Source organism: Barbatula barbatula, assembly GCF_947034865.1.
Source record: "Barbatula barbatula genome assembly, chromosome: 12".
Lineage (NCBI taxonomy): Eukaryota > Metazoa > Chordata > Actinopteri > Cypriniformes > Nemacheilidae > Barbatula > Barbatula barbatula.
In genome coordinates, this window is record NC_136775.1 from 3,636,392 (window position 1) to 3,649,456 (window position 13,065).

A 13,065-nucleotide genomic window follows, 5' to 3' on the forward strand; every position below is an offset into this window, starting at 1 on the left:
TACCACAAGTAGAGTATAGCAATTGCAAGTTCACATTACATTATTTTTGATACATTCACACACAAACGGATCATCTGTCTCTTACATATGTGCAATGTTTACATAAAACATGATGTGTTTATGTAGTTTTAACTTGTGTTAAATCTCTCTTGCCTATCTCCGACGGCATTGAGGGTTCAGTCAGTGGAGGAAGGAGGATTGACTGTGTGATATGATCACCAGCTGTACAAGCATATAGAGAAAACAACAACAGCTCTTTTTACTAAAAGCAAAGCATGCAGGGAAATATAAGTCCTCTGTCCAAATGTAACGACTTTGTTAACACAACACAACTCGTTTATGTTGTCCCAACTTGAATGGTTTACGTCACACAACTAAACATAAAAAACTAATTTTCCAATAGTTGTGTTGATAAACTTGTCAACTTGTAAAGTCGTTTTTTCCAGTGTGCTACAGCGTCTCTGATGGACAACTTTAAAGGACATTTTTTTTTGTGGCACAGGATCACATGTAAAATGTTTTGAGGTGGCAGTGCACCTTTAAGTTGAAATTTAGCTTTAGTTTCTCTAACATGATGGCTTTCAGGGGATATTCGGTCAGAATTCAGACCAGACATTGCCTCATGTTTGTCACTAAAGCCAGACCCAGCCGTGCTCTCATATACCAGTGTGTGATGTCCGACAGGTCCCCTCGCCGCACGGGACACCACAAGCTGTAAATATTGATGCCGTCTCAGACAAGATCTCTTTCACTGTCCATGTTTGAGCAAATGCTGATGGAAAAGAGCAGGCTAACGCACAGCGTTGGATGAAATGCCAGTAATTGGTGTATTTTTATTACTGTAAACTCTTCTTCTAATCGGTTTCCTTGAAGAAATAGCTAGCACGATAAAAAATAACTCGATTTGTCGTTCCAAACCCATACTGTTGTTTCTTTCGTAAAAAAACAGAAGGAATTTTGAAGTGTGTGTGTATATATGTGCATTTGTTAAATATAATCTTCATCATCATGACTAGCGAGATAGAGAGCGAGTGCTGTACGTGGGTGATGAGTCAGATTTATCATGCTGGAGCTGTGAGTTCACATGGGTCGGTAATGAGACCCGTGTTGGTGATGCTCTGGTGACATAACATGATTACGTGCTGTTCAGATCAGTCTGGATCATCAGCCTGCGCAAACAGTTGCTTTTATTTCCCTGTTTGTTATTTTTGACATATTCCGTCTCTGGATTAGCATCTTTCTTTTACTTAAACAGTAACATAATTTCCACTACGGAAGAAGGATTTGATATCTAACTCCGAAAGGTCACCTGTCACTCAGGACTTTGGTATGGAAATACACGTGGAGCTGTCCGTGGTCCTGAAGTTTTGACTCCGGTTATTCAGCATTCATAGTCGGACCAAACTATATACATAGCCAACATGGGTAAGCTAAAAACAGTGTTATCTTAAATGAGGTTTTGATATTTAGACATGCAGCGTATTTTTTTATTTAAAATAAAAATGATTTGAAGTGCCTGATAATTTTGATTCATTCACAAAGTGGTGGACAAATGGGACTATTTGCATGATTTCCTATAAATTGCTTGTGTTTTTTTAAATCTGGTTGGTTTTTTAAGTTGGTAATTTTGCATCTTCATCTTATGATAGAGATACTGCTAGACATTGTGATGTCATAACATATGTTCTTGTCCTCAACATGTCTATTTTTGATTGTGTCGCTGCATAATTCACACATTGTTTAACAGGTTCATTTTAGCTTCAAAGAAAATCAAATATGAATATGCATCCAGGCTGTTAGGATCTAAATATAGAACTTTATTAAATATTCATGATCCACCTGCAGGCAGTCTTTCGCTGGTGAATGATACCTCCCTTCTCATCATGAACTTCTTTACTTTTATCAAACATTTAGAAAATATTCAGCACTCCAGCCGCTCCGATCATGTCATTTGATACAGTAATGAATGTTTATAAATATTCAGTATGTTTTTCAAATAAACAGTACTTCACTAAAGTATTGTGTCATTTTTAAACTTGAGTTAGGTGGTTAAGAGATGTTTGTCAAGAAAGAGTTCACTTTTATTTAAGATTTGTCATTGAAATCTAAAATGTACAGGCCTTTGGTTTTTTCATGCAAAACATTTATTTCTTTATGATTTTGGGGTAGAACGTGACCTGGATATGATCTGGTCTTGTGATCCTCTGCCATCGGATATCAACGATAGTTCACTCGACACTTTATCAATTTTTCACTTCACGCATCTTTTCATATGACCATCGTCGTCTGACCAAACATTACTCACAATACATTCTGTGAGCAGTCTCTGTTTCACAAATGCCTCGCTGTGATCTTATCCTTTCGAATGATGTGACCCTTGTACTTGATGCATGATATAAATCTTTATGTGGAACGATAAAGGTTTAGTGAATATATGGTCATGTTTTGGTTTAGATGTCATGGAAGCTACAGTATATCATTAATTCTAGTGGAGAGAATGTTTTTTATTCTGACAGACAAGTGTGAATGCATTTAAAATGCAGTGCAAGATGTCACTTTCTGTCTCTAGGCAAAACTCCAACTGTCGAGAAAACGGAAGTATATAGAGAAAGCGTTTTACCAGTAGAGCTGGGTATAGAAAAACACTCTTTCTTAAGTTCTCCAGTAAAAAACAAGATATAAGACAAAGTTACATACTGTATTTTTTGCATTACAGGCGACCTAAATCAACTAAAGTTATGTTTTACGATTGAGGATAATTGGTTAATATATATATTATATAATAAGTTGTTAGAAGATTTTTCTTCGAATTTTTCTTGGCTGCCTGTTTGTCTGTGATTTGATTGGTTCTTATGGAAATGCGGTTGCTAAGATGCTCAAAGTGCATTCAGTTTCTAGGTTGTTGTGTATGACTGCTTAGTGGTTGTTTACTGGCCCAAGTCAATAGAGCCTAATCCCAAAAGTCCGGTCCCTACTGTATATCAGTAAGGGAAGATCATCCTTACAAGTGTTGTATTGGTATTGGTATCGCTCTTTCCTAAACATTTGTGTAGTGTAGTGATTCAGGATGAATCGGGTCCTTTTTATCCTCTGTATATCTGTACTTCGTTACTGAATGATCTTATTTTTCTCAGTTCATGAGCTGTGTCCGCCCATCAAACATCTGTGTGTGTGTGTCAGTTTTACTGCCAACCTCAATGGGGGTTTGGATGCCAACCGGCTGTTTCTGCAGGGTACATAACAAGGTCAGACTAACGTGCCCTCCGTGTTGGCGAGACTGATACAGACGTGGAGGTTGTGAAGGTAAAATTAGACCCGAGGGACAGAACGAGTGGATGACCCTGCCGTGGCCTCCGGATTGTCGAAGAGGTTGTTTTAGTATGAATGCTTGCATGTAATTAAACTGGCAGTCATGACGCTAACGTGTTGTGGGCGGATTCCAGGGTGTTGCTGTTGCTATGGTGTTTTGTGAGATTTGAAGTGCATTGATATACAGGTGTTACAGTGTTGTGGTTGAATGGCTGTACTCCTAAATCTGTATTATATTCAGGTCACTCACCTATGAGTGACCTACAGTATGTATTTTTATTTAAATGGTCATTTAGAAAAGTAAGTATTCGCCTTTTGTTAAATAAAATATTGTATTATGTACCTGCATAATAATATTTTTCCTTCAATGAAAAAAAATGGCTACATATATTTTTACAATAACTCATTAGTTAACTCATTTAAAAATTTACTTATTTAACTTATCAGTTTATTTTAATTGTATTTACAGAATTGTGTTCTGATTTAAATGTTATTTTAGTATACAATATATATATATATATATATATATATATATATACAGTGCCCTTCACATTTATTGGCACCCTTGGTAAATATGAGCAAAGAAGGCTGTAAAATAAATCTGCATTGTTTCTCCTTTTGATCTTTTATTTTAAAAATCTACAATATTCCAACATTTCATAAAAGTAAAACAATTTGAAGTAGGGAGAATATAACATTATGAATTGTGAATTATGAAAAATTATCTAATACATCCTGGCCACAAGGATGCTAATAATAGTGGAGGGCACTGTATATACGATACATATACATATATAAAGTTACAGGAACTTTTCACTAGTCATAATTTAAAATAATAATTTTTTATTATTATTTAATAATTATTATTATTATTTAATGAGTTTAGTTTACTTAATGAGTACAGACAATTTGAAATACTTCTATATTTAAGGCAGAATTTACTATGTAAGAATTTTGGGTTTCCCATAGTGAGCCAGTTAAGTTTTTTTATAGGGACATTTTGCAAAACCTTTTCTTTAGGATGATTTCTGCAATAATTAAAGTATGGCTTTTAATCAAAACATGATTCACTTGTAACTAGGAACTTTGCATTATTGCTCTTTGTATGACATCGCTTATTGCTCCCCAGGGACGTGCACAGGGGGGTTGCTCAGGTTGCCCGGGCAACTGCCCATATGCCCTTCTCGACTCACGTTGCCCTTCCGAGGTGGAAAATAAATAAATCATACAATGAATGCAGAATTTCACATACGTCTAGAGAAAAAAAACGCGAAAAGCCTCATTCACTTCCGTATTCGGGCAACTAAAGTAAAAGTCAGAAGGGGAAGGGCAAACTCTGTTTACGTGGGTGTAGCGCTGCTCGCGACCGGCACCTGAGCTGAGCCTGCATGAGCGGCCCTAGATGGAGATTGTCGCGGTTATGGGGTGATACGACTCAACGTTGTCTAGGCTGGCCATACTTCTGGATTTCGTCCGGACAGTCAGGATTTTAAGCCCCCTGTCCGGCGTCCGGGGCAGCCTCAAACCAGACACTCATTTGTACTCGTTTTTGGAGTTGTCCTGAATCGGCCTAAAAACCCGCTTTAGAACATTTATTGGGACGCAGCAGCATAGCGTCTGACGCCGTAAGATCTCCGGTCAAACAAATGATTGGCTGAAAGAGGTGTCAAATAAATATCTGATATATCATTGGTTAATAACGTAAACAAGCCTCCACGACGTGGAAGTGGAGTCCACGTTCTGGCTTCCTCACATCATAACGGTAACTTGCTGAAAGGTCAGACATCATTTAGTCCGGAATGGACAAAAGAGCACAACTTTATATAAAAAAACAGTAGAGACACTTTTCATGGATGTCGCTGTGAAGTGGACGTTTGTAGTCAAGGGACCTGCGACATGCCAGCACAGAAAAATAAAAAGTAATCGACGAGCTGCAGGTACATCTTCCCTTAAGCTTAGGTCAAATATTCATTGCCAGACAATTAAAAAAAAAAACGAGTAGAATGTTTCAGAATCACTGTATCATGAGACCATCGATATGATGCACAAAATTGTATTGTAGTTGCGAGTACACCAGAGTCCTATGCTATTATTCATGCCTCACTAAATGCTGCAAAGTGTCCTCTTTTTTTGTGTAATGGAAATAGCCACCATAACGTTGTCAGAAAAGGTGAGTTTGTGATGTATAACAAACAAACGATCATCATCATCAAGTTTTATGAAATGAATTAAATTCTTCAAAAATCCAGTCTGAGTTTGCCACGTTTAGCCTAAATGATAAGACAGATAGCTTGCAGACAAGCAGCCTAGGCTACTATTTTTTTTTGGTAGGTAGGCATTAGGCAAACTAAGCTACGTCTCTGCTGATAGTTAGTTTCTCACATTTCGTTTGAGCAAGAAGAATTAATGATGGAAGTAATGCATCACATTAATTATTTTATTCTAAATGGTTAAATGCCTAAATCCTTTCACTATTTTGGGTATTGTTTGAAGCCAAGATGCCCACTGAAAAGAGGCTGATTCAGGAGAGGGAGAGATATTTCAGGGAGTTATGTTTTTCTGTGTTATTATTAGTACTAGTTAAGGTGATTGAGTGCTGTATTTCAGTGTTTTACTTCTTTATATATATATGAATAAAGATCCTGTTATTCTCAGTCCTTCATATAGCCTGTGAGGTTTTTTTTTGGGGGGGGGGGGGACTTGCCCTTTTTTCAGGTCAGAGCAACTGCCCCTCAAAATTCCTGTGCACGTCCCTGTTGCTCCCTGAACTCTTTGTAAGTCGCTTTGGATAAAAGCGTCTGCTAAATGACTAAATGTAAATGTTTCACTATTTATCATTTAGTGCAAACCTTTATCAGTTCTTGCAGAAATTACGTTTCCAAATGGATCACTGGCACCATCATCACTATTTGTTGCGGGACTTTGGGAAACTTTGTGGCAAAGTTTCTTACCATCTGCACAAAGTTCCAATACTCAGATTGATCATATTTATTTGACTCTATAAAATGGCTCTGATTCAGCTTTTTCCTTGAAGATTCTGCATCCTGACTTCTGTTCTCTCGCTCTCAGGTGATGTGGGTTTGCAACCTGTGCCGAAAACAACAAGAGATCCTCACCAAGTCCGGGGCCTGGTTCTACAGCGGGGGTCCTGAGGCCACCCTGCCTTCGGGTGCGAGTAACCCCCATCGTCGCCACGAAGAGGCTCCACAAGAGAAGAAGGCCAAACTGCAGGAAGCCCCCCTTCTGTACAAGGGGGCGCCAGGGGACCGCACCAGAGGCCCAGGACTCCCTCGCCAGGCGTCCCTCAACAACGACACACTGACCAACAGGTTGGTGGCCACATTATTCTTTGGCTTGCAGCTGATGCTTTTAAAGGTGGGGAAAGTAAATATGCAACTTATTTGAATTTGGTGTGTGTAATGTTGCTGACACTACTTTTTATTGAATTAGGGGGACAGTTTCACCCCAAAATAAACATTTTGTTATCATTAACTCATATTACAGTTACATATTACAGCAGAATATCTGGGCATCTAATTTCAAATAAGGATATACGTATAGTGTTGATATGTATTACAACAACAACACTGCGTTTGTTCAGGTTCCATCTGTTTTAGCCTTTTATCATTGCTAATGTGGAGCAGAAAAGTTTGGACAGGTAAATAACCACCAGTAATTTATGATGAAACCTGCTCTTGAACAAATGCAGGCAGTCATAACACATTTGTCAAACATTATACCCCTAATCTGCATAGAGATGCTAATTCACAGAGGTCGGGTGTGATTCCATCTTTAACCACTAGGTGGTGATAATTCTGTGTCTTGCCATCAAACTCTTTCCCTCGTTTTCTAAGATATCTCTATCAGCTTCATTTGTCCGGGGTTAGAGGTCAGTCCTGGAGAGACGTCTCTGTAGAAACAGATGTCCGCTCCCTTGAATCTGTGACGTCCGCAGTGCTTGGAGTCGATTTTTCATTCGTGAAAACCTGGGGAGGCAGAGGAATGTTGGGCCGTGGGCCAAAGGGATGGGGCTGATCTTACCTGCACTGTTCGATTATATGCGTTTGTATTGACGCCCGCTGGACAAAAACTAGAACAGGAGGCTGAGCCTTTTGAACCCGGGAAGGTTGATGGCTGTTTGTGTATATAATATTCACATGCATTTGCCTTTGTCTGTGTTTTATCAACATTTTGCAACACGAGTGACATATTTTGTGCACTGTTGACTCCGGCCAGGGTTGCCAAGTCTGAGTTTTTTTGCACTAAATTGGGCTACTTTCATACTATTGCTGTGGGTTTCATTTTACTGCTGTACAGTGATTTTCAAGACGAAACTGTATGCGTGTAAGTGTTTAATGTGAAAGAACACATTATAATGGTTAAAACTACAGTCTTTTGCTCTCACAAAACTATTTCTCGAGAGGCATGACAGAGTTTTCATTTATGGGGTTACTGTGACTTTAAATCTGGAGGCTATTGCGATGACAGGGGGTGTTTTCAGGTTAACTGCTGCCACGGTGGATAAGACCGGCCCGGAAGAACCGGAAGAACGTGTTAAACAGTTTGATGCCCAGGAACGGTGCTCAGGATATCACTGAAAAGCACTTCCATTAATCTTGAAGAATGTTTAAATTAACTCTGATTCTCCTCTGCTGAAAAACTGCTGACAGACTATTTATATCCTGAAATAATGCGAGAAGAGCCGATAATTTGTCTTGGTCTCCGAGGTGCCGTCGCAGGGAGAGCTCAGATGCGGCGCGATTGCGGGTGAAACTGCTGGATGAAACAATAATAATTGCATTGGGATTTGAATTTAATTACCGCCGTAATGTTTCTCTGGATTTCATCTCCTCCCCATCATCTATAAAATCCATTAGTGTTGTTTTATTGGAGTTGGATTTGATGTGATGGCATAGGTTGCTCAGAAGACAACTTTGATTGTTTTAGTGCTGAAGTTAGTTTGACAAATGTAGGGTTGGGCATTGATCTTGTTAAAGCTGCATAATGCTGCAGTATAGACAGAACGGCCTGAGGCATGTCGGCTTGTTTGTTATAGACCGTTTCAGTAGTATCGTGACGTCACTGGGTTTAATGCTCTAGAGATAGTGTTATGTTTAAAGAGCTGATGTTGTGATATGAAGGTTTCGTCTGGAGACGGTTATTAGGAGAATGAAAGATGCACCTGCAGGAATTCACTATCAGCATTCTGATCTCCCACCTGCTTGACCTTTAGACATTTGAAGACAAACTGCTTTTAATGTTTTTTTTTTTTTGCTGATCCACTTGAATAGGTTTTTATAGGCATTTATTCTTATTCAGATTCATCTATTGGCCCATTCATTCGTTACTGTACATTTGCAGTCATTTAAAGTTGTTTACCTTTTATAGTTCCTAACTATTAACAATGTTAAATCATCATCATACTTTTTTATTATGTTTTATTCTTATTTATAATTAAAATACTATTTAAAATAAACAAAAGTTAACTCGTTTTTTATTGCTGTTTAACATATTTGACATCAAATTGAACAGATAGAGTAATTTTTATATTATATGTACATTAATCCTGTTCATTTTTTATTTGTATTACAAATATTGTCTTTTAAATAGTACATTTAATAAGCATTATATTAAATAATAAAATATCATGTTATATCATATTATTTATTTACATTAATTATTACATTAATTATTATATATATAATACTGTTATACTTGTTGTAATAGAGAGACAGCTCTGTTTTTTAGGTTGTATTATAGATGGTTGTCTTTTGAGTCTTTGTGAGATGCTTTGGGTCAGACTACATGTTTAAAAGCTTTCTGTCGCGTCCTCCGGGCGGTGCGATCCACGCGAGAGTGTTTTCGTTCCCACACACATCTCCCGTATCGTCGAGTATCCACGCGCAATAGTGCATCTCCCCACAGAAAACCGTGATTGATGTGTGGGACAGAAAGCTCCCCCATCCCCCCTCCACCCCACGCCACATGCGCTGTTAGAGGATGTGTAGTGCTGCTCTGTTCCTCCTGATGGCTGTTAGATCGGAGAGAAATTCCTGACAGCAGCATCTCCCGCGCGCCTGGACCATACAGCATCCGGATGCGCTTGCGTGGATGTTCATCGTCGTGAATAGATGCGGGGGATCTCGGCGCGTCGCGTTTTAGGATGCGTCGGGAAGCATCGGAAGCGTTTTCTCTTAAATTCGGACCACAATGACCGCGAGAGCCGGCGTCGGTCCGCTCTCATCTCCCGATCGCACGTTTCATTCGGATCAGAAGACATCGGGAACCTGAATCGTGTTTATGTTGCGCTGGAGATGCTGCGCGTCCGGAGCGAGGCGCGCCGGTGGAGTTTCGCTTGAAGGGAACAGGGAATATACGCAGGATAACGGAGAAGGAAAATGCAGTTTGAGACATTGCGTCAGTTCTGTAGCTCGGTTTTATCGCATTTTAATGGGGCTTTCACGCCGCCGCAGAATATCCTGCAGACGGAGCTGCTGGAGCAGGCGCTCGGCAGTATCGGGTGAGTTCATAACGCACCAGAAGTCACGATTTGCGTTCTTACGAGGAGATAGCGGCACAAGAATAGTGTTGCGGGTTTAGGTGAAAGGATGTAACAGTTGTTTCGCGGTCACTTGTAACGTGGTTTTAGTTCTGTGGGATTCAAATGCCGCATCCGTTGTCATGACACTCAGCACGCTTGTGGGTTAGAGCATCACATAACGCGACACCGTCTTTGCAGTACACACAGGCGATGCGAGAAGGAGAGGACCAATCGCTATTCAGCAAAAAAAGATAACGGAATAAATACGCGATTTACAATTTTAGGATGCAAATACAACAATAATATTGCTGCCAGTTATCGAATATATAAAAAGTGAAGTTGTAAAGTTTCCTAACTTTGATTTCCTCTGAAAACTGGATGACACTGAATAACGCACACTTCTTGTTTCAATGATGAGTGGGGCTACATGTTTTGTAAAATTGTTTGAGTTCATGAAATGAATAAAAGTGTGCATTTGATCACAGACACGGTTCCTCCATTCAAGTTGAATTTCTGTTCCAACACACACTCGTGGCAAGTCCTAACTATTTTATGTTTAAATGAACAGGTGGATGATTTATTTTTGTGATCTGCTCAAGCCCTTTAGATGTTCAGGGTTTTTTCTAATTCTTTGATGAATTAATATCACTGTCTCATAAAATAATCACGTTTATGAGATCAGGTGAACCGTATAATATGTTTTTCTCAACACTGGTCCTCACACTTTAGTGAATATTCGCAATACAATTAATTTAATTAATCATAAAATGTCTAATAATAAACAAAGCTTACTTGTTAAAGCTTACTTAGGATCGAGGCTTTTTTTAACAGAATATGCAATGTGCTGTACTCGTTTGTGTCATGTTAAGTGGAAAACAGAGTCCATTACATAATCATTCATCTTTTTGTGACAGATTTTTGCACATTTTCTGTTGAAGAGGGCTGGTGTGGTACTTCACCTCACTGTAAGGTTTACTGAAGGGTGCTGCTAATGGACGAGTCCTTTTTATTGAATCATGTGTTTTCTATGCAGTTTAAACTGGTATCAAACCCATCTTTTCACTCCAGGAATGTACAGCACAAACCCCTTTCCTTGCCAGCACAAACACACTCAGCAAATCGGCACGCTAGACTTCGCTCGCACCAGGGGCTCAGTGCAAGCATTACTTGTTCTTTGCTTTTGCTCATTTTCACAAGCGTTTTGAAGCCTCGATCGGAGAAGGCAAGGTGTGGCTTCCAACTTCCGTTGTTTGCAGAATTGCACTGACTGCATTTTACAAAAACATCAAACTGAGGCGATGATTAAATCAAATCCGATATGCTCTTTGTGGGAATAGTGTTAGGTGACTTTTTGTCCTCGAAAAAATTGTTCGTGCAAAAAAGAAAAATGACATTCTTCAATTAGGTTCAAGCCCTGAAGGGGCGGAGACCCGTATTTATCTTTTTTGTGTTCTGCGGAACAAAGAAAGTCATACAGGAAGACATGACATAAAGGGGGAAAAAAACCTCTTTCCTGAAGGGTCAGTAAGAGATTTTGGGTACATTGTGCCTTTATACACGAGCAATACGAGCCTTCATGTAATGTTCATTAGATGTTTTGCACAAATCGGAACATTGTGCTAATTTTTTGTAATTTTTGTTTTTAGTTCATAGTAAACATTGGGCAAAAATGTCTTTTGTTATGGCTTCCTCCTCTAGCCAAAATCTGTCCGTAGGGAACGGCTACTTCGCCGTCTGCCAAAACCAGAGCCCTTATTCAAAGATCAGTCCAACTGTGTTTTTCTTGCTCTAGTTGGACTCCATTAAGACCTCAGAGATGCTCTGTATGTGGCCGGGCAGCTGCTCTCAAAAACTATTGCAAACACATGGGCAGAGGGTTGTTGTTCTCTGCTGACACTTGATTTTAGTGTTAAGACCAAAAAAATGATGCTCTGAAAGCTGGAGTGCAGCATTAGTGACAAGTTGCATTTGTTAGGTGACGATAGTGTTATATAAACTTACAAAATTTCCTCTGATGTGGGTGTACTTTTAAGGGAAATGATGTGTGCTTATCCAAAATATCTTAGTTTATTTGATAGACAGGAGGAAACAAATAGACAGAAATATTTCATATTTATCTGATCTTTAATATTTGTGACCGTATTTTCTTTCTGTATGACCATGTGCTTAAATTTTGCATAACAGTTTTTCGGTCTCTGCAGAAATAGAGTGAGAGAGCGATGCCGAGGAGCGATAAATCATAATTGAAGTTTCTATTAGATGGAATATCCCTTCCCACTGCCCCGGTCTTTCGTGAGGCTGGGTCGCCATGGCAACATTGTTTGATCAATGCTGTGGGTGATGCGTTAGACAGGAAGACCTGCGGGGGAGAGCGAGAGAGGGATGTCCCCCACACAGAGACACAGAGAACGAACAGCAGGATTATTGTGTGCTTAGTTACGAGGCTTCTGTAAACTCTGTCTGAGATTTCTGGGAAATTGATGCAGGTGTATAAAACGTGAATCTTAGAAAATAGGAATGTTAACAAACAACTTTTTGGAGGGAGACATTTTGTGAAACGATTGGTCACGTCGCCTTTGTTAATGTATCCTGAACTCATTTACAATTCTTCTGCTTTTTGTAAAAATTAAACACTAAGATAACACCATTTTGTTTATCATTCCTCTGCATTGATATACTTTTGTGAATAAGAAGTAGAGAGATACAACGTGTTTGTGAAAAAAAAATGCGGATGGAGTACACACGAAGGTCTGAAATTTTGTTTATATTTGATCGCACTGGACCTCATTGGACTTTTGTGTCAAAATGTGTGTTGTGCAGCAGATTTAGACTCAAATATGTCGTCGTTACAGAATCTCAAACACCTCATTCAGTTGCTTATATTTATCTTTGTGGCGGTGGATCCTCACAAACACGTGACATCCCATTTCGGTCTGACCTCTGTGATGTTTTTCTCATGTTGGTCAGCCTGATTCTTTTTAGCCTTGGATATTGATTTTTAAAAAGCTTAATTGTTAATAGGTTCCTAAAGCTGTTATCAAGAATCCAATTATGTTGCCAATTACATCATTGATTCTTGCAGTTATCCATTATATTCCTATTTTGGTTAATGTATTGTCCAACAACAAGTTTACGTACATACAAGGTGTTAAAACATTATTATTTTGTTTAATAGGCAGTTCTTGCCTTACTTGACTGACTCACAAAAGATTCGT

At 39.0% G+C, this 13,065-nt stretch overlaps 1 protein-coding gene across 1 annotated transcript in view; it reads left to right on the forward strand.

Moving 5' to 3' along the window:
* rims2a (regulating synaptic membrane exocytosis 2a) overlaps positions 1-13,065 on the forward strand; it is a gene marked incomplete at its 5' end in the record, with an annotated part of 113,104 nt that overhangs the window by 26,174 nt on the left and 73,865 nt on the right. The window contains 1 exon segment of the mRNA XM_079469300.1: positions 6,379-6,638. Coding sequence (XP_079325426.1) covers positions 6,379-6,638 — 260 coding nt within the window.